At 40.1% G+C, this 22,540-nt stretch overlaps 1 protein-coding gene across 1 annotated transcript; it reads right to left on the bottom strand.

Moving 5' to 3' along the window:
• Positions 1–73: 73 nt before the first annotated feature.
• Positions 74–21,855, bottom strand: TEX9 (testis expressed 9). The gene is made up of 12 exons (XM_084268075.1): positions 21,790–21,855; positions 21,586–21,680; positions 20,590–20,653; positions 18,971–19,041; positions 15,827–15,875; positions 14,729–14,814; positions 13,340–13,518; positions 9,640–9,722; positions 7,184–7,357; positions 3,943–4,077; positions 3,312–3,446; positions 74–263 (listed from the first exon to the last, which is right to left on the bottom strand). The coding sequence occupies exons 1-12, from the start codon at positions 21,838–21,840 to the stop codon at positions 186–188; spliced, it is 1,200 nt and encodes a 399-aa protein (XP_084124201.1). The 5' UTR covers positions 21,841–21,855; the 3' UTR covers positions 74–185.
• Positions 21,856–22,540: the final 685 nt, after the last annotated feature.

The following is a 22,540-nucleotide window of genomic DNA, read 5'->3' as shown; positions in this document are numbered from 1 at the left end:
ATTTGTATTTCATATGATGCTACATCACAAGTTTATTGGGCTTTTAACAGTTAAACAGTTCAAATGTAAGAGAAATCAACAAAATCAATTCATAGGGATAAAGAGTTACTAACGTTCCTATACAATGCCAAAATACTGTACCAGCTGACTCGTGCCTCAAACACAAGTTGTTTTTTTTTCAGGAATCAGTAATTTCCCCACTCCAGAGCCTTCATGAATTCCTCTTCAGTAAAAGACAGCATCTTAGCAGCTTCAATGTGCATCTTTGAATAAAAAATGAAGTAAGTTAGAAGGTAGAGCAGTGTGAATGACCAATACCAAGTCCTGTGTACCTGGGGTAGCACAAAGGGCCTTCACATCTCTCATTCTGTTTTGCCATACTATGGTTGTGAGGGATGTTCCCCTGTTTAAGCTGAAGCTGCTGTTCATCTTGTTCTGCAGAAGTTTATAGCGTAGGGATAACCTGATAAATTCTGTGCTGAACACGGCAACTTGGGCTCTAGTAAAACAGGACCAATAGCTGTTCTTAGTTTCTTATGCTGCTTTAAAAATACCCCTGTTGTAACGAGGCCTGGATATTACTGAAAAGCTGTGTGCTGGGAGAACAGGAACCAGTCTGTGTCTGCAAGGAGCCTGTTGGGGGGGGGGTTTATAGAGACAAAGGGTGAGTTCCAAGCAAGAGCATAGTGCAGTTCCCACTGGCAGTGTAACACCGTCCAGCTTGGTGAAGCTCAGACTGACTCCCCTTAGTGCCTTTTAAAAGAAGATTTTCAATTAAATTCTCTCAAGACAAGCAGAGAATGGTCTGAAGAGACCAACTGCAACCCCAGTGATTACTTCCTACCAGCTGCAACTCATCCTACTCCTGGTACTTCACACATTTGGGGTTTTTTTCCCCTCCTCACTCCTCATGTGGCAGTGTACCCTCACCTTCAGGCTGGTGGTACTTACCATGTGCAGGTGAATCTGCCACACAAACACTACACCCCCAAACTAGGTTTTCCTTATTGGTACAACAAAAGGCTTGTGTGAGGCAGACTGGACATCCTTCAGGTGATTATTCATGTTGAACACATGTGAGCTTTAGCTGCCCTTCCCCTGTGCCTTCTGCCTGAAGTTACAAAAGGCAAAGTGGGCACCATCCTCTTCCCAGTTTGTGCTGAAAGAAGACCTAACAGCATCCATTTTTTGGTGAGAAAAGGTAAGTGGCTTCCTCTACTATCTGCTGGTCCAATATTGTTAATTTTTCCCAAATGCATTCAACAAGGTTTTGTGGGGTTTATCTGAGGGTGTGGCTCTGGTTCACTAACAGAATACACCAACAGCTGTTTCAGTGAATTCACAGTCCAGAGGACAATGAGACTGGAGTGTATTTTGCATGAATGCTGTATTTGTTCATTCTCAAACCTGAAGAGCTAGAAAGGCCAGCCAAAGGCTTGCCAGCACTATTTCTGTTAGATGAACCCCCGAGATCTCCTCCGTATTACATAACTCCCGGAAAAATTCCCTTGTCCTGGAACTGTACAAGCAGCCCCAGTTCCTCTTATGCCAACTGCCTATGCTCCTGCCCTGTGTTTGTGAGGTATTCCAGATTCAAGGATGCATTTCCAGACTGCAGCTCCTGGTTCTCAGGGTAACTACATGCACTGTGTTACATGAAGGTGCCACTTCACACAGAACGATTCTTCCTCTGGGGGGGCTCAACAGCTTCACCAGTGTTTACAAAATGTCTGGAGTGCTCAAAGGGTAAATCAAATGTTTTGTTTTCTTGTCTCAAAGGCTGGCCCTTCTAAGGTGCTTCTGCTCAACAAGTCACCACGCTGGCCTTGCTTTGGCTCTCTTACAGCTTTGGTTTGACAGCACAAAAGCAGCACGTTAGATGCAGCACAGGACGCCATCAGAGGTGAGCTGCTCTGTGGTGTTCAGATCCTACCTAGACAACTGTGAAGCCTGTGGCTCTGCAATGGATCGTGTGTCTCCTCAGAAGGAAAATGGACACAAACAATAACACACAGTCCCAAGTATTTGGTAAGTGAAAGGTGTGATGAAACTGAGACCCAGATGCATCACTAAGTGGAAAATTCTTTGATTTAGGCAACTTATTATAATAATATAACTTATTGTTAGTATACACTCCTCTCACTTTAATTTGTTTCCATGTAAACACACAGGGTCTTTCAATTTGTACCATTGAAGCTTGTTTGACAGGTCTGCTGAAAATACATTTTGAGAAATATAAGGTATTGAGGTACTCTGCAGTGTCTGAGGTTTCCTTCCAAGTCCCTCCCTTCTGGGACACCAGCACACCTTTATCAAGTACGATAGCTAAATACATTTTCAGCTGGATTCTATCTAAAGTATTAATCCACTTTTCACTACACCCTCCTATGAAAGCTGGATCATGAATTGGCAACGAGTATTTACTACCTACCTTCTGCTGAATTTATAGAATAGAATTAGAATAGAATTTCAGCTTCAGCTGCTAATGAAACTGAAAGGCAGTAGCCCTGTCCCTCCCTTTTATGTTCTGAGGGTCAGGAGTGGAGGGAGATGTGAAATGCATCAAAGGATGTTCAACAGAAGGCTAGCTGCAGGTGCCATGTGGATGGGAACAGCTGTGCAGATGTTACTGTGGGGTGTGTGATTCAAACTATGCAGGACATTCCAAGCACTGACAGAGATCAACCCCTTCAGTCTCGTAAATTCACACCCAGGATAAGTTCTCTCTCTCTTTTGTATTTCTTTACATTTTTCTTTTTGTGTCTGACACACAAGCAGATTCACATCTGGGCAGAACTGTACATGTATAGAACACCAATAAAAGAAATGGTGTTACTAGAGAACCCAGGAAGAAAGTAGGTCTTGGCTGTATGGGCTCGCTCCCGAGAGGGCGTGCTTGCTGCAGCTGCTGATACCACAAGTAATATGCTGGGAGGAAAAAACCTAAAAGAACATTTCTCACATGCTAAACTGGATTCTACTGACACAGCACCTAAGGGAGTTGTGGTTATTACCTGAACAATATCTGTTCTCATACAAATAGATCCTCTTGGTCCTAAAGCTTGTCAGTAGTAATTCTTCACGGTGACAGGGGATCTTTAAAGTTAGGAATGGAGTCAATTCAAAAGAATATTGAGCCTTTGCTATAAAGCAAAATGTAAGCAATAGGCACAAATAAAAGTGAGGTTGCTGCTCCCTTGCATTGAAACCTTCCAGTCTTGGGGCTCTAGTTTATGTGATTACCTTACTTGACAACAGACACATTTAGCTAGAGGTTGTTAACTGAAATACCACAGTACTCTGGTCCTTACCTTTTGTCTCTTTAAAATATCAATTAATTTTAACTGCTTTTTAAAACCTGTCATTAGCTCTCCTTTTTGTTTCTGCAGTTTCTTGTTTTCTGTTCTTAATTCTTCAATTGTTTTGAGCTCCTGGTTGGCTACATCCTACAATGGGAAGAAAAGGAGAAATGTATTATTTATGAAAGCCATGCTTCAACCAGTGAAGCTTAGCATTACATAACAAAGTGACAAACAGCAGTCACACATGACATTCTGGAAAAGAAACTGGATTAATCAAAATAACCCTACATTAAAACTTAAGAAGAAAATCTCTGAGACAACAGTTCGGTCCGTGGTTTGCCTGTGCAGGTTATTAGGTGTGTATGTGTGCTTCTCCCTTTTTCTGAACACATCTAGTGTCATTCAAAAGGGGAATAACAGAAAGGCTGTGACTTGGTTCTGTACATGCCCTTCTCCAGCAGAGGCTGCAGTAGCATCATCCGAGATGACAACTTCCTGAGCCCTTTGGGGACTAGCCCTAAGTGACCTTTGGGACCACCTGTAAGAGACACAGTATTCCAAAGCTGATCAAACCTTTTGTCTCATTCAAGCATTACTGAGGGATTACAGAGTTAGAACGTGTTTTCCTAAGCCCCTGTACCTTGTTGCTTTGCTTCAGTCTATTCAGCTCTGCTTTACACCTTTCTACTTCTTCCAGGGCCCTGTTTAAGCGAACCTCGGTTGCGCTCTGACTGGCTGAGGTCTGCTTGTGTACGCGCTTCAGCCTCTCCAACTCCTATTTAAGATGCAAAGGATAAAAACAAACATAATGAATAACAGTGTTTTAGTGAAACCCATACAGACCACACACTTACAGCAAGGCTTCCCCTTGTGGGGTGGACTTGTTTGGCCTGCAGGCAGAATCACCCAAAGACCATTAATTCCATAATTAAAACATCCCCTTCTTTGAAACGTTGCAGAGGCATCTTTCTCATCTTTGCTTTAACCTTCTCTTAGAGTAATTGTGGCACTGATCATGTCAGACCACAGGATTGACTGAAAAACCTTGTATGTTTAGCAAGAAAAATATGGTGTTGGTATGTCCACTCTGTGGCAGATTTTGGAATGGGAGACAGTATTTCCAGGTGCTTCTTCCCACCTGTTCCTTTGAACTTTTCCCAAGACAAGCAATTACCAACAAGAAGTTAAAACAGCCTACTGAATATGGCTGAGGATAGTAACTATTTCATCTAGCAGAAAATAGTTCATCAAGTGTTTATGGCAACAATCAAACCAGTTTCCTCTCATCTCTGATGATAGTATTTCCCGTGCTGTAATGGGGGAATTGAGAAAAAGAGACCAAGAAGAGGAACAGAATAATGAGATTAAAGATCAGGGAATACAGATAAAAGACAGAGTAGAAGAAATAAACAATTCTGGCAGAAAGAGCACATCTTGTCATTTATGAAAAAGAAACAGACTTTCTTTTAAATGACTATCAAATTTTTAGTATTGGGCACAAAAAGATTGTTTTGACCAAATCAGAGTGGACAGGGAGCTTGTTCATCTTTTACTCTGACTGTCTTATTTCCGAGTAACTCCTCTATTTTTTCAACTCTACACCAGCTCTGATGGTGGTAACTTCCAACTTCACATCACTTATCCAAGAAATACATTCACACATATATACAGGAAAGACATTATGGTGAAGGCAAGACTGGAACAGGTATTTCTGGGAAGCTTTGAACCTTCTCCAAAATGGACGAAGGAAACAGGAGAGTAAGATGCTCTCAGCAATCCTCCAAAATTCTCCTGGTGCACGTGTCTCCTCCAAGAATAGACATAAAACAATGGTACATTTTAATTTTGTCACTAACCTGTCCATCTGAATGATTAAAAAATGATGAGTAAAAGCCCAGCTAGTGGGGAGCAGAGCCCCTCCCTGGAACACGTGAGCATGCATCATCATACATCCCTCATTCATCTGCTGGAAGCTGAACCTGCCTTCCCACAGAAAACAAGCGGCACAGCACCCAGACCTCTTTGTCTTGTACTGAGACAAGAGCAGTGAATATGGTCCACTAAATATTTCATGCTGTGTATGTTGTTCTGCATCAATATGAAAAGCTTTAGGATATGACCTTTCAAACAGCTAACGGCCAAAAAAAATAGTCTGCATGCAATACAAATTATGTATCAGCCCGTCATGGAATTTAATGAAAGAATTCTAATAATGATAATAATGCCTTTTGAGATTTACTGTCATACATAACACCTTATCAAGGATTTTTTTACAAGTCATCCAGCGAGGGTCTATTGGTAAATACATTCAAGCTTTTCATCATAAAAATGCCCAAAATAAGTGTTTTATTTTGTAAGCAGGCAAGGGTTCTGCCACTTCCTCAATACTTTGAGTAAAAGCTGGATTAATTTTCTCTTATGTTTGTCTAAGGGGTATGGGGGGGAAACTACTATGTTCTACAACCACATTCCTTTTCACTCTCTCAATTTTCTCCACTGGTCTGGCATGGCTGAGACACCTGAGTTTCAGTAGAGGAAGAGACACCAGCGTAACCTACGAGTGTGATACCAGAGAGCTCATCTGTGAGAAGCCCTCCCAGGGCAGCTTGCTTTCCTCCTAGTAGCCAGCACATTTTGGATATGGTAGCTGTACAGCAGGAGTGAATGAACTTTCCATCAACAGACATCTCCTAATAATAAACTTTCTAGCTGTGCCTAGTACAAGAACCATCAGAGTTTGTCTAAGGAATTACACCATCACAGAAGGCTTTATGTACAGGTTAGACAAACTGATGTCCACCGTGGTTTGGACACAACCTATCTTGGCTTGGGTTAGGAGAATAGACAAAATGACTTTGCAAGTCCCTCTGCCCCATTTCCTGTGAGCCAGTGAGTAGTATGTGTATTGCAAATGGATACTTTTCCTGACAGAATCAACAATTAGGGCACTTATTTAAGGGAGCTTAAAACCTCCAAGTATCTGTGCAAATACACAAACTCAGAACACTTTAAAGGGCCAGAACTACATAATGCCAAGATGAAAGCATGCCTGTACAAATGCACAGTATGATTTAATGGAAGTATAATGAGACTTTGTTAAGCTGAGTCATGTTCTGGTTTTACCAAATTATTCAGTGAAACATTCTCCTGGTTATGTTACATGTACTGCACGATACTCTGTCTGTTACATGATTTTGAAGTCAACCTCTCTAGGTCTGAGTAATTAAAGAAAAACACATGCTGCTCTTATATTAAGTTCCAAACAAACAAAGCTGTGTATGCAGGCCATCTGGTACAACTAGGCACGTATACAATTTTGCATATGTGTCCTACAGCAGGAGCCAGGTTAATTTTAATTCACCCAAATTGGAGCAACTCGTTTTCAAACAGCCATTTTCAAGAACAAAGACACATCCTTTCTTCTACCTCCAGGAGATTCTAATAGAAGCTGCAGGTGTCTTGGGCTTTTTTTGTCAAAATGTTCACCAGGTTCTACAGTTTACAATAGAACTCTTGTAGCCAAAAGTAATTTTTAACAATTAAAACCAGAAAAGTGAAATTTCCCTGTATTTTTCAAGATTCCTTTGTGAATTTGACAGCCATTTCTGAAAAGGTTGTTTTGTCTCTTCCAGGTCTTTTATACAAGGACTTAGTTTTAAAATACAGAAATATATGATTTAGAAGCAGAAGAAAAGCAATTAGCATAATATATTATTTCTTCCTTTTAAAAAGTGATCAGGCCATTTAAAAATACAATTTCTAAAACCATGAGATTGAGACACTAACAGGATCATTGGGCAAGAATCTATTAGGGTACAGAGAGTGATTTCATGCAGGTTTTTTTCCTTTTGTGAGCTAAATGAAAGAAGTATCTGCAATACCTTTTCTAGTGCAACAACCTCTTGTTGTAACCCCTCGCTTCTCCTGTTTGCTGCTTGTGACAAGGTTTTGTACTTTTCCATCTGGGAGTGCTGCATACTGATTGTTCGCTGGAGTCTGCTGGTTTCTTCTTCACTCTCTTTAAGCTGGGCTTTTAAATACTGATTTTCATCATCCTGTTTGACAGCAGTTAGCAAAAAAATCCCAACTAAATTATTGCAAGGAAGCAACAGTAGGGTAATGTGATAGCAATGTGTTGTAAATAAAAGGCAGTAAAATATATGTCTTGTAGATAAGAAGATAATGTTTTCTTAAAATTCCATTCTTTTTAAATGTTCAGATTCTTCATGATGGATTTCACAACAATTTTAAGAAACAACTAAGACAAACTAAGAAAACAACACCAATTTACCAGGACAACACTTTAAAAAACAGTAACACTTTCCTCAGTTGATTTTCTCAGGTCTTTTACTTGAAATTGTCTTGCAGCACTTCATCATAGTTCAAAGGTTTTGAGAACTGTCTATGGAAATGCTAGAGATTGCTGTGAGTAACAGGGGCACACAGAAATTGTGACATTTCTGTGAGAATCCTTAAATGCATGTATGACAAAAAATGCTGGGAAAAAGAAGAGAATATAATTACTGATAAATTAATCCATTATGTTTTAGGAGATGATCTGGTTTTGACTTAAAAGCAAGCTAACGATCTAGGATACATCAAATATTCAAATTCAAGATTCTCTTTAACATCAAGTGAATCCTGTATTAGCTTCATGACCCAGTGGCAATTATATCCCACATTAAGCATTATAATTCCAAGGCATTTTTCTTTTATATCCTTTTAAACATAGTAAGTGAATACTAATATAGGTTATTTCAGAGATACATTATGCCCTTCAATTCTTAAGAAAAAGAAATCAAGGCATATACAGAAATGGAGTTTCTATGAGAGCAAGCCTTTCTCTCCTGTCCTCTCAGCTCCTAGGAACACGTGCGTCTCACCTGGGAACCACGTGTGCTTTACACTGAGTTCCCTGTGACCTCAGTGTACCTCAGAAACTTCCACTTCTTTGTATTTAAAGCAGATTTACTGTTTCCTTATTATAATTGGACTGTGAATTGGAACAAAACCTGGAATCTATCTCAAGGCTTTGCCAATCTGAAGTTTTTGTGGCCTCCTGAATGTAGCAGTTATTTTCACACCAGAGGAACTCATACCCAAACTGATCTATTTACATGTAGAGTGCGATGGGAGCTGGACAAAAATAGGTACAAGGTTGTCTTCTGTCATCTGCTATAGTAATTGAATTCTGTAGTGTTCTTTACATGGAATTATGAATTTGGAATGTATTTGAAAATGAGAATGTCTTTAAAACCTGAAGTAACAACTTTCATCTCATCACAGCATAAAAATACTGAAATGCAGAAGCAACTGTACTGATAAAAATCACCTCAGTCCTTAACTCAAAAGCTGAAAGGTTGAGAGAAAACAGTTAGGTGGTTTGCAATATATTCTTTATGTCACCATCACATTTTAGCCTGGGGAACAGGTGGGAAAAGTGTTCTGAAGTTAAGAGACCACAGCTAATAGTCATCTAATTGTGTAAAATGGAAAGTTAGTTCAAAAGTCTTGCTTGATTAGAAATGCATGAAAAAGAAGTGATCCCTCTGGCAGACAAATGTAAACTATTTAAGCTCTTACACTTGAAGAGATGTTTGAGCATCACCTGAAAACATATTGCCAGACAGTGCAGATCATAAAACTGACTTGTGGTATACTCTTAACAGTATACTACCAGCAAAGCTTCACACTGCCTTAATTTCAAACTGATCTGGCCAAATATGTAATTACAAATACAATTCCTTGCAGCAAGTGTAATTCTGAGAATGAAGAAAGCCTGGTTTCTGTTCTGATAACAATATTCCACGTAAACTGGACAGCATATCAGTGGTTTCCACACTTCTTTCCACCAAGGACACCCAAAGCACCTGAATAAATTTCTCAAGCTTTTTTATTTCTCAGTCTGCCCCAAACATCCCTCTCTTCCCCTCACCCAGCTCTGGGCATTACTCCTCTGCTTTCTGTACACCAAAATCTGTATTTAACTGCTACTGTATCCTGCTCTTTTCTCAGGCTCTGGAAGTGCTCTCCTTGCCAGCAGCTGTGGCTAGGGCACTCTGCAGCACCACAGTGTCCCTACAGCTGGGGCATGTCTTCACTCCCAGTGGTTCTTTCCTGTCTCAAATTCTTCATTAAGTGTATTTCACTAGCATTTAGCCCAAGATCACATTCACACAGAAATTACTATTTTTGACTCTAAATTTTTAGAACATTTTAGTAAGAAGAATTTGGGTTCTTAAATCATGAAAAGAAAAGGTGAAGGAACTCTTCTTGTGATTATTTGTTAGAGGGGAAGCCCCCTCTGTTCCTACAGATAAGAAAAAGCAATTCTTACCTTTTTCCTGCATTCACACACTACACTATCCAGCTCTTCCTGCACAACACGTAACTTTGCCTTAAGAAATCTGATTTTGGCTTCTGTGAACATAAAAAAATTACATTTAACATCCACAGGTACTCATTATTCAATGCAGAAAAGAATGCAATAAATCACTTTCACCACCTTGTTTTTTAAAACCTACTACATTGTTTATAATTATTAAAGAGAAATAGGCAAGTAAACCCCTCAGATTTCTAAATAAATTATCCAAGTTTCTCATTCCCAGGCAAAGCTTTGTACACATTTTTCCTTTTAACGACTGACCTAAACATCTTTAAAATGTAAGAGACTCATAGTTCCAAAACTGAAACTTAGTGGGAACTGGCATCATACTATGCTACACATGGCAGCTTTCCTTGAGACTGAAGTCAAAAAAACTATATTGTAGGTCATACCACAGGTAAATACCTCTCCCAAACAGCAGTCTATGCTTTTTTAAAGTACAACTGCTAACATTATTCAGTTAGTAGTTTAAAATGAAATCAACCCAACCAGATGTTTATTCCAAATGGAGTACTTCCTTGCTCTTGGACAGCAAAGAAACATACTACTGTTGGGACAAAACCACCTGTGTCAACACTGTGTTCTTTTACTCCCTGTTCCCCACCCCTTCCCAGATCATTCACAAGGAATTCCCTCTGAACTTCCACAGGCACAAACACAAAAATAGTATGGGGATCAAGCTGAGCAACACAGAATAACCACTATCCACAGCAGGTACAGGTGGAAAAGAATAAAGCAGAGGAGGATTACCTGGAGCTGAACCTGGGAATTCTTTTTATGCCATTCACCTTCCCTTATCAATTGTCAGTTGCAGTTGTAATAAGTAGGATTTAGGAAAACACCAGGAGAAAATAAGATACAGACTGAGGTTTTTCCTCCTGTCACACCCTGCTAGCTCCTGGTAACTAGTGGCTATCTCGAGATGGAGACCATATCGAAGCCATCAAGTTCAGTACTCTTTCATATACTCCCATACAATTGTCTGTTTTTCTTCATAAAACATATTGTAGTTTGGCATTCACAATATCCTGTGGCAATGCACTGGCTAATTTAATTATGCATTATGTGAAAGAAAAACCCTTTGTATAGCTTGCTTTAAATCCCATTTAATGTGGCATTTACTGGTGTTTGCTTTACAAAAAGCCAGCTTTCTCCTTACCCTTAACTGTTTGCATTACAGAATCTTTCATACTGCCCTCAATTTTTCTGTTTTCAAATTGAAGATTCAAATTCAAGTTGTTCCTCACTTCCAGTTGCTGCTGTGTGCTCTTCCCTGTATCTTTCCTAGTTCTACTGCCTGGTTTTGAGATGGGGTGTACAGACCTGTGTGTCATACTCAAGATGGGGTAGCACTAGTTCTATAACAGTGTAATGCTCACAGTACAATATTCCATTTTCTGTTATCTTCTGAAGGATTGCTAACAATCCATTTGCCTTTTCCGCTGTGAGAAAGCAGTACGTTTATGCTGTTGAAGACATCTTAATTAGCAATAATTAAAGTCCAAGTCAGAAATAGGTATAATTGAAGTTGGGTTTTTTTAATCTGCATTACTTTGTGTAGTGGTTAATGCTGAATATAAACCTCCATCCTATCACTTCACTCAGTACTATGATATTCTTCTACAACACTTCAATGTCAGTTTTAACTAAGCTAAAATTAGCTTTATACACACAAATCTCTTTATCAGCTATCCTTTCTCTTTTCCAGGTGTTTTTCTGTAAACTGGGCCATGTAAGGTCCCTGATAGGTAGTGGTGTAGTCCTAGAGTGATTTGGAAAAAAATGGTTGCTTCTTTTTTTACTATTTTGTTTCCTCCTTTACTTAGTTATTAGTCCACAGACAAGTTCTCTTCTGTCATAGACAGCTCTATGTCACTAACAGCTCTTACTAGTAACCCTTGTTGGAAATCCAAGAGCACAACCAGAACCAGATCAGTCTTAGGAGATGACTATGAGCCAAAATCAGTTTGAATTCTCACAAGAGGTAAAGATAATGAAACAATTAGCTGCTAATTGGACAATTTTAATCACCTGACAAGGCTGATAAGGGGGTGGGGGTATCACCTAATAGGATGGTTGTAAGTTATAAAGTAAGCATCAGTGTAGGGATTGTTAAGTAAAGAAAGGACATCTGAAAGGCTCTTATGTCCTACAGTACAGAATGGGTACCTTCGTCTCCTGAGATAATATGAAGTGAGACAACACATTCAGGTATTTTGTTTCTATATGTGAGGATATGTTGGATAAAAATAGAGTTTCAGCTTTCTATGTGTCTGTGTGCTTCTATCAGTGCTTGTTACTGCAGAGTTGATGAGTTAGAACCCAGAAAAGCAGGCGCTGAGAAAAACAGGGTGTAAGGTACTGTGTTGGCAGAAATATGTGATGACCTCTGATCATGTACATGGAACCTCAGTCCAGGATGAGCACTGCAAGCTTAGAGAAAGGGTAACACTACGGAGACTTATCAGCATAGTGGCCTGAAAGGCTTAAAAGGCTAGGCATAAACCTAAGGAATCCCTTACTAAGAGACTCCCACTACCCTGGGATCAGCCCACTCTGCATTTGGGCCTAGTTGCTATCTACATCCACTTCCTTGTGAAACCTGTAACTGCTCTGGGAGTTTAACACTGCTAGCGTGCTCTGCAACAACCTATTTACCAAGTTAAGGAGTGTTCTAAATAGTCAATTTCAAATTTAGAAAGCAAACATTAAAATACAGTCATTTCATTTAATTATTACAGAAACATTTCTCAATGATCTAATGCATGCCCTTTGTCCACAAGATCTGATTGCTAGACACCAGTAATAACTCTCACAGAGATACTTTGAATTTATTTGGTGTAAGCTTCCACTACAGTCCAAAGCAGTTTCTTTTTAGTTCAGGAGCAAGAACTATAAAAAATTAGTATCTGGGGATCTGTTTTGGGAGCCTTACTATCAGAAGTCTTGCAGAGAATTACACAAGGTTAGAAATCAAGCTATTACTGCGTGGGCATCATGCTGTTAGATTAAAAGATGTTTTAGGCATTCTGCAGTACTGCAGTGAACCTGTGGCTTCATGCTTGCTTTAGCATTGTAAGAAACTGCATAACCCCACTTTTATCATATCAGAGCCAAGAGGACAGATGTGCATCGTGCCTTTAGCTTTACTAGTAAATGCTGCAACCCCCATTCCTACTCTATTTCTAGGACAAACCTTAACACACAATTTGGAGTGGGGAAGTGTCTGGAAGGTTCTCATTCAAGCACAGTAGCTGAAATATTCTTCTCATTTAAGTCACTTACTGAGATTCACAGCCTTGATCTGAGGAAAGGCTTCTTCCTCTAAAGGCAGAATCTGTGCAAAGGACTGAAGCTCATCTCTTTGGGAGCACAAGCTTAGCGTTTCCCCAATGAAATTAATCAAATGTTATGCTTGTATTCAGTATATGTGACCATCTAAATCTCTTCTTACAAAGGTGGAAATACTTTTTTCCTGTGATTATTGATCTGTGACCTGATCTTCCTCTAGGACTACATGAAGAAAACCTTTTCCTTTAAGTTCAGGGCTTTAGAACTCTCCCTGTAACTTCTACAGAAACCCTTCCTTTGTTCCCCACAAGAACTCATCTCTAACAGTCAGGAAGGAAAAATAAAAGTGGAGGAAACCTACCTGCTCCAATTTCATTTGCAACACTTGGAATAATGTCATCATCTAGATGCTCTGGTAAGCCTCCTCTCTCTAGTTTTTCTTCTATTTTGCTTATTGTTTTTGCTGTGGAAAAATCTATGCAATCCTTCAGTTCTGTGACATCATCAGCACTTTGTACTTCCAGATTTCTTATTTTTGAACTAAAAAAAAGGAAACCCTAGACTTTAAATTTACAATTTACAAAAATATAGGATATTTTCTATTTGTAATAGTATACAGTTATTTACCTGATGCAACTTCATTGCTCACATTCATAGGAAAGGTGCATTGGTAACGTTGTCTCATTTATGTGAGACACCATGACCATATTCCACATCAACAATTACAAGGTTTTATATATTTTAATGCAGGAGGCAGAGAAACATTTTCTATTCAGAAGAATTTTGGTGTGTGTGGTCTCATCCAACAACTTCATAACCATAAAAGAGTAAAAGAAAGCAACAGAGGAATGTTGTTTTGGCTTTAGCTACTGTCATCTGCCTTGAAGCCTGTTATTTTTGTCCCTACACGTTAACTCTGTCCTCTGTGTGAGCTGTACTCCTACCTTACTGTGACAACTGCTGTATGGTTATGCCTGGCCTAGGAAACTTGAATGATCCTAGAAGCTGAGTACCAAAATCTTCATAAAAACAAAATGCATGTGACACATCTTATACACAGGGTATCTTGGGAGGCACAAGTGACTCCCAGGTACTGAAAAACAACCTCAGTCTGACACCTGTGCTGCCACCTTGCAGACAATTTTCATCCTATTCTGGTATTTGTATCTTGTGGCAGTTGTAATTTGCTCCTAACAGTTTATCTATTTCTCTATTCTTTTCCTCTGTCCAGATCTCCACTTCTTGTTTTTGCAACCTTGAATTTGCTCTACAGAACTATAGCTTTCTAGTTTGAAACCCCTGAAAGCTGTGCCGCTATTGCTGACTCTTGTCCTCTGGGGACAAGTCTGAGGACAAATCAGTCTGCACCACCCAAGTGTGGTGTCTCATGTTGCCTCAGAGGATGTATTTCCCACCTTTATGCTCATTAGGCAGCCTTTCACTGAAAGAGTGAGTTTAAACTCACAGTTGAACAGCTCAAACAGCCTTGAGAGCTGCTTGAGCAGAAAGCAATGCTCTCCCTGCTGTGGTATTAGGCACACGTGTCCACTAACATGTTTTGGTGTTCTATGCAAGTAAACTGAGATAGCTACGCAGTGGAGCTGACTGAGAATGGCCAAAACTGTGATACATTTTATACATACATACACATATATATGTAAAAAACATACATGAATAAAAATAGAACTTGATAGTAAAAAAATCAACTAAAATATTTTATTGCAGACAGAGATATATATATATAATATACCTTGAAGTTGTTCTTTTTCCCTTACTTGCAGAGTATGGTCTGTTCTGAGCCGTGGGCAGGGAATCACATTTCTTCTTGTTTGTCAGCTACAAATGTTTTCCAGAAAGTAGAGATTTTTTTCCATTAGTTAGGAATTACTTTTTCCTAGTGGTTTTTTGTGCTTTTTTTTTTCTTCTAGTCATACTCAAGGATACTTTCAAAAGTCTGCTTTTCAGTCTTTCAGAAGTGCAGTTTTCCAGTTTTATTTGCATTTGTCCTCATCTTGCAACTTTCATGTCTGTATTCCCAAATTATAATACATCCAATAGTCATTTCCTTATTTCTGCACATGTGCTCATAATAAATTCATGCATAAGCAAAGCTCTCAGCTATCATCAAGCCACTAACTACTGGACTGTCAACAGAGGGTATTTATTTGAAAAATGCTTATACCTTCACAAAGATGCTATTTTTACGCATTAATTTAATCTTATAAATTCGCTGTGGAAGGAAGATCTTAACAGTATTTTTGTTACATTTGCCTAGAGCAAAATTTCTTCAAAACTTGGCTTTATTTCCACTATTCTTATAAATAACTGAAGACATTATTTTGGAAGCTTTAGCTCACCTCCTATAAGGTTCAATGTAATTGTAATTAGAGACTATTGGTGTTTTTCCTAATCTCAATCTCCTTTCTCCATTATTTCCCTTTCTGTATTCAGTTGTTTTGACTACTTGTTTGTAATTACCTCTACAAGACAGTAGCACTGCCTTTAGTGTTACACTGGAGGAGGAGGGAAGGGGAGAAAGGAAGGAATTATGTTCTACTGTTTTGCACTTGGACTTCATAATTTGATGTTCAAAACACTAAACACTTCTATCAATACTTACAGATGAGGAAACTTAGAACACAAAAATTACGTGGGATGTAAGGCCACTTAACCAGCAGTGGCACTGAAAACCCCTGCTAACACTGTCCCTGTGGCACTGCTCAAACATAGTTTCCTTTTGGCTTCCCACCCATGTAAATCGCTGGTGTTGCACTGCCTGAAAACCAGAAGTACCACATAGAAATTATACTAAAAGAGAAATGAGCCAGGATAGGTTTGGCTATGATACCTTAGCACGTGAGTGTGTAAGAGATGAAACTTCAGGACAGAATGGACCTCTGCAGGGGAAAAAAATAACTGTAAACAAAATTACTTCTCACAATAAAAAGTCAACCCCTGCCTCAGAATCAGGAGAATAAGGTTTTAAACGTCTAGATTAAACAACACAGCTCAGGTGGGAACATAATGAAGTCCAGTCACAGCTTCAGTCTGAGTCTCTGTCTTTCCATATTACCTCATTTGCTATGTACAGCTGGTGAGTCTAAGGAATTGGCTATTATAGTTTGCTTATGCACCAGAATCTGAATCTTATGTCTTGCGATTCAGTACTACTCAGGTCAAGTTTTTTGTCATATATATAGAACTTCTTTGCTTTTAGAGTGAGTTATGTGAAGCTATGTTATTGTACTGAAAGGCTACTTTTTTACTACCTTTTTTTTTTTTTTTTTTTACTTCAAATAATCTGCTGATTTATGAAAGACCTGAAATAAAATTTACATTGCAGGCACATCAAGTCACCTTAATTTTTTTTGTGTCCAGCTGATCTGAGCAAATGTTTAAATCTTGCCTTTAAAAATTTCAGACATCCATTCATCAACAAGAATTATCTGCACAAAGCTCCAGATTTTATTAATCCAAAAAAAAAAAAAAAGGAGAAATCGTCTGTGTGTGGCTGGCAACAGACTTCAAGAATAGGATGATTAGTTTTTGTCTGTTTACCCTATTTTCCTCATGCTTCCTCCCTATTGGCTGCTTTTAGGAGCATGTGGAAGGTGAGGATTTGCTACCACAGAAATAGCAGTTCTATGCTATTCTGAAAAATATGAAAATACAACACATTCTGTACTCAAGAAAACAATAATTCTCTTTGCATCAATAGACTATTTTGTTCCTACTGTATCTGTTGTCTCAGGACCACCTTTAAAAGAAAAATAAAAAAAGCCCAGACCCCCTCACTGTTTGTTAAATGCATCAAACCTGTTTAACCTTATTTCTTTCCTCTTCCCCATATATGACAACCCATCTTTAAAACCTTATAATACAGCTCTATAGTTGTTTTGGTCAGTGAAATCCTGGAAAGGTATACAAATAAGTAGCTAGAGGATTGTGGCAACACTGAAACAGAAGCTAGTGTTTAACAATTCCATCCCTGCATGTAAACACGAGGTGCATGTGCATGAGCAAGCCCTTTGTGTTTGCTAATCCTATTGAAAGCCTATAGCATGCTTGCCCATGCGCGTACAGTTCCCATCGCCATGAGCCTGGCAATGCTCTGAAGAGTGAAAGTGTAAACAAAAGCTGATTTCAATGCGGTGTCACTGGAGCTGCTTTGTCTCTCTGCAATTCAAGCTTCTCCGCAAAAACGATGCTGTAGAACTCTCAAACACTGTATTTTAAAATACGTGCTGACTTGGAGAGGGACTTAAATATTTGGTGCCTTTTTTTACTTTGCTCATTTTTTCTCTTAACCTGCCTTCCCCCCCTCCCCAGTACTACCTCTTCTATTTTGCTTCAGTTTCTGCTCTTCTTTCAAGTTGCCTTGGTGTTCTTTCTCCTTAAAGGAATCAGTGGAAATTTCACATGGATATTTCAAAAATCTCTCGAGTCCTTTAGATTTCTGGCCTTGTGCAATTTTGAAAGAGAAATTTTCTTTAATTAAATATTAAATACTTGTAACTAATCTAATTGAATGGCCTCAATGCTCACTCATGGATAAGCAGTGTGCCTAATTCCTACCACACACTTCCAGGTTTTTTTGCTACAGCATGGGATTTAAATTCTTCTCTCAAATGTCTAACAGAACACAGACTGTGGTTGTTTTTAAGGTGTTTTAATTTATGTAGGTAATTGGTAGATCACTTGCTATTCTGACATGCTAATTGCCAATATTCTTTAAAATTCTTCCAGCACCCCCATTTATTTCAACTGCATACCAGCAAAGCTGTTAACTCCCTTTTTGGGGCTGAATTTTCTCCTCATGTTATTTCATAAAACAACCCTGTAACTCAACTCCAATTTGAAGCTGCTTGAAAATCTTGTGTCTAGTATTCAAAGCCCATCAAACAGAACTTAAAACTAAAGCAAGATCCAGAATTTCTTTCCAAAGTATGGTTACACTGCCAACACATGGAGTTTCTTGCCCCCTTCTGACTGATGCAGCTTTAAACCAGCTTGGGAATAATTTTAACTATAGCAGCGAACTTTTGCTGATATAGCCAGGCTTCTATCACAGGACTTCCTGTCACACCTTTTTGTGTACTGAAAAACTCTTTCACAATCATAACAAAAAATACCCTCACTTTTTGTTTTCGCTTTTACTCTGCACAGAAGCAATTATTTCATCATCCCTAGCAGGCTTTCACACTCACTATTTCAAAACTGTTTCCCAACTGCAGTTTAACGTTTGAAGCCCCTTGTAGGTTGGTCCTGTACCTTTGTTACCCAGATTAGAAGCATCATAAATTGAGGAACCTAGCAGATGAGATCTTTCATAAACTCTGTATCTGTCTCTCTTCAAATCACCTACTTGCTGTGCTATTGATATACAACCCCTTGAGTGACTAAGTAAACAATAATGCCCCTGGAATAACGAAGTGAGTACAGCTATGTATCCACTCTAAAGCTAATGAGTGTGAATGCACAGGCCAAAACGCCCAGCTCTGCATACGTACAGCACAAAGGTGTATCAGCCTCAGAAGTGTAATGATAGCCAAGTGCCAGAGGGTGGCAGCTGAATGTTTGTCTGTTTGGGTTTTGTTTGGGGTTTTTTTTTATAAAGCACTTCCTGTCCCAGGAACATTTAGGCCAAGTTAAGTGTGAACCGGTATCTATTGCTCTGCTTTGTCAGCTGAACTGGTTAAAAAACATCCACTGTTTTGTACTGCAAAGAGAAGTGTTACCTTACCGTGCTTTATTCAGATGCCAGCACTACTCAGCGTCCTGACAGAGCATTTCAGCAAAATTAAGACTACTTTGAAATAACAAGGAACAACACTTCCTTAGTATTGTTTCAAATAATAGGAAAAAAAATTAGACTTCACCAATCCAGTATGCTGCAAGGATAGATCAAACAGGAGCCTGTCTAGGGCATGAGTTGCAGGGTAAGAGTGAAAGATTCCCATAAAATTGTATGCAGCAGTTGTAAAACACGTACCTCTGTCTCTCATCTTCACTTGACTTAGTCTGTACTGAAACTGGTCTAGAGAGTATCTCCTGTTGGCCTTTCTTTATTAAAAAAAAGTCAATACAATTTGTTAAAGATGAAATATGTATTTGTAAATCACAGATCACAACAACTATAGTCTGCTACAGCAGAGAACGGAAACTGCAGTGTATTGTGGAAAAGAACTTCTCAAGCATGTGATAAGATGGCTAAAAATCAGAATGTCACTGCTGCCCCCCCAACGTTTATTTCTGCTCCACAACATGTAATGGCCTTTTGCCTGTAAAACTTTTGCCCAACTTAACATCATCTGAGACACTCCCTCCTTTCTTTCTGAAACACAGGAGTAGCAAATGCACAGCAGGTGGAACAGATTTTCAGTTTTCCATATTACAAAATAAGCCTTAAAAATAAATCTCTTTTCATGTAGTATGACTGGAACTCCACACTGATATGTTCCACGTATTTTAGAGAACAATTCAGTCTGAATGTTCAGGTAGTTTCTGTAATTAATTAATTCTGCAAATTACAGTTAGAAAGCATAATCCAGAGCAAAAGGCAGTTGTCCTTTTTGGTGCTCTGGGGGGGTTGGGTGTTTTTAAACTTAGACTGTTTCTCTTTTGTTGTTAAATGTGTATTTACAATCTGGCAGTGCCATGTGGTATATTTAGTGTCCTGAGAATATTTGATCTTTGTTGTATTTAGAGAAGGGGGGAAAAAGCCTCCAAATGAATAAAGAACTGGTTTTGTTGTTTTTGAATGGAAAGAGACTACATGCTATTTTGGACACTTCATCTGCTTCTGGTCAAATGACAAGCAGTTAGCCTCAGCTTATCACAGCTCAAGAGGGAGAGTGTTTTCACAGGACATACACAAATGACTTTTGAGCAGTAGGAAAAGTGCATACAACTACAGCTTTCCAAAAGACTTAATGTGCTTTTTAAACTTTATTTATTTGAACACACTTACAAGGAATATATCTAATATGCAGAACACCTCCAAACTGTTTGGGATATAAAGCTTACCTCCCCTGGTTTTTTGTGTTGTTGGTTATTTTTTTAATTAATCCAATTTTCATATAAAAACTTGACTCTCTTGGGTATATAGCTACACCAACATTAGAAGAAAATACTTAAAATGAACTGAGACCTTTTTTCTGTTTTAAGCAAGTTTCCTCCTTACTACCTGTTTTCTATTCTTAGTATTTCTTTCAGCTTGAACAATGCAGGTCATCTTTTACAAGAGATGATTGCAACACTATCTTTGTTTCAAGTTGTTTTTTTTTTTTAATTTAAGACATAAAACCACCCACCCACAGATACTTTTCTTAAATATAATCAATTTTTTGTGTGGTTTATATATAAATATCTGAGCAAATACTCATCTATGTGAGCACTTACCTACCTGATGAAATTATATAAAAAACTATTTTTGGATGTGTTTTTAGTAGAAGTTTACAATTTTGGAAAAAACATCCAAAACATTAAAAGCTTAGATTGCATTTGAAACAGAAAATACTTTTAGCTGTCATGCTCTAAATTCCTTTTGAAACTTGACCTGTGTGCATGTGAATCAAGGCTAAATTATGTAACAGTGCATAACCTACTCACCATTAGTTCTTCAGCCTGGTGCACCAGTTTTTCTGTTTTCGCTGCTAATTCTGCGTTGAGTCGCCTGAAAGGGTAAGAATACATGGTGCTGAGGTTTTTGAGAGATTTGAAGGTAATAAATGAAAGCATGACAGTATCTCTGCCCGAACTAAGTGAATTTTACAAACTCCTACAAAGGAACACTGAAATATATATATACTTCAAGGTATTAACACAGTTATGTGTCAACAATTTCCTGGGTTTCTGTCAAATCAATAGTAATAAAACACCTGTGTTAAACAGCAAGGTTTAAGCTGTAATTCTGAGAGGGAAAGGATACCCTTGGGTCTGGCCACGTCATTGCTTAGTATATATTTTGCATCTTTATTATTTAACACAATCCTTACCATGGATGTACTTAGGAACAGGGGTTTGTGTATGATTGCGTGATCACATAATTAAAATGTGTTGGTATGCGTATGTAGAGGTTAAGGGAGGTTTTGTGTTCTTGCACGCTTCGCTTCGCAGCGTTTCCCTGAGCGTGACTGAGTTGGCGACACGGCTTCCTGTGCATCTCCACCACTCACAAGGGCCCACAACTGCCAGGTAACAGCGCGGTTCTTTTAAAGGTGCTTTCACTGCGTTTCTCACAAGCTTTAGAGCTTTCGAGGGTTGTTTTCTTTAACAAGCTTAAGCACTTAGATATTCACAATGTAAAAATAACGTCAGCGTTTCACATGAAGGAAAATCTCCTGTCCAGTGGCGCGGGGCTGAAGCGCGGCCTAGAGCAGCGCCCGGCCTGCCCGCGGCGCCCGCGTCAAAGGGCGGCGGGAAGGCGGTTCCGCGCCGAGGCGAACTTAAACCGCTGCTTCTGGTACTCGCGTCTCTACGCTTTGGCAGAACTAGCTGGGAGACTCAGACACAGGAGATCAACTGTAAACTCCATTTGGACAGCCAGCAGCGAGCCCGGTAGCGCTGAGGGGACGGGACTGGCCGCCGCCCCGGCCATCTCCTTACTTGTACTCCTCCTCCTTAGCCAGCAAGTCGCCTCTCACCACGCTGGTCCCCGCGGCGGCGGCGGGCGGCAGGGGGCCGCCGGGCGGTGTCCGCACCTGCAGCGAGGAGGAGTTAGCGTGCGGAGGGGGCAGGGCAAGGTCATCCTGCCCAGCGCCCCTTCCCGCCGCCCCTGCTCGTCTCCCCGTGCCCGAGCCGCCGCCTTACCCGTGGCAGGCTCCCGCCCCGCCGGACCCCGCTGCCGCCGCCCGCCGCCATTTTGTTCGCGCGGAGGCTGCCGAGTGGCGTCGCCTTCGCCAGGGCAACCGGCAGCGGCGGGGGGGTGGCGGCTCTGCCTCCGTCCCCTGCTCCGCCGTGGGGCCGGGGGATGGCCGCCGTAGCGGCTCGCTTTCCTCCTCACCCTGTCCTGGGACCGCAGGGTATGGAGGGCAAGGATAGGTCAGACGCGTTTCAGACCTTGCCAGGTGGAGGGAGGAAGCTGAACCCCCTCACCCCCTTTCCCTCACACAGCTTGGTGCCAGGGTCACACCATGCCAGGACCCCCATAACAGCCACTGCAGCCGCAGGCATGGGGACAGGACGCCTGACAAGAGGCCAGGGATCAGCTGGCTCCTGGGCCACTCTGGGCTGGGGTGAGGGGGAACTGATAGGGTCTGAGGTGGCATTACACATATTGTGCTAAATATGCTTGATATCCCTTCTGTGCCAGCCTTTGGGCCTCGCTACGTGTTGTCCTGCCGCCATCCCTTCCTTTTTGTATAGTGCAGTTCTAGGCTTCCAGCATCACAGCAAATGTTCCACCCTATTCGCAGCTCTTCTGTGCTGTCCTCTCTGCATTTTCTGTGAGTGGTGTTAGCCTCGTCCTCTGCCACGTGTTTGAATCTGTTATTTTTATCCTTCACTCCCATGCTGTTTGATTTTGCTGCAGTGATCCTTCCCTGTAACCCACTCGCCCGTT

The sequence above is a fragment of the Gallinula chloropus genome, assembly GCF_964237585.1.
Source record: "Gallinula chloropus genome assembly, chromosome: 9".
Lineage (NCBI taxonomy): Eukaryota > Metazoa > Chordata > Aves > Gruiformes > Rallidae > Gallinula > Gallinula chloropus.
The sequence above is the reverse complement of the archived record's forward strand: the minus strand, read 5'-3'. Positions and strand labels throughout refer to the sequence as shown.

What these genes read in the sequence shown, in the direction of transcription:
- TEX9 (XM_084268075.1), bottom strand. Translation starts at nt 21,840, where the DNA reads ATGGCGGCGGGCGGCGGCAGCGGGGTCCGGCGGGGCGGGAGCCTGCCA. An exon ending in TTACACACTCACGTGCTAAG is followed by an intron (nt 14,815 to 15,826) that starts GTATCATAGCCA and finishes AAACATTTGTAG; the next exon opens with CTGACAAACAAGAAGAAATG. An exon ending in TGCAAATGAAATTGGAGCAG is followed by an intron (nt 9,723 to 13,339) that starts GTAGGTTTCCTC and finishes TTATGTTCACAG; the next exon opens with AAGCCAAAATCAGATTTCTT.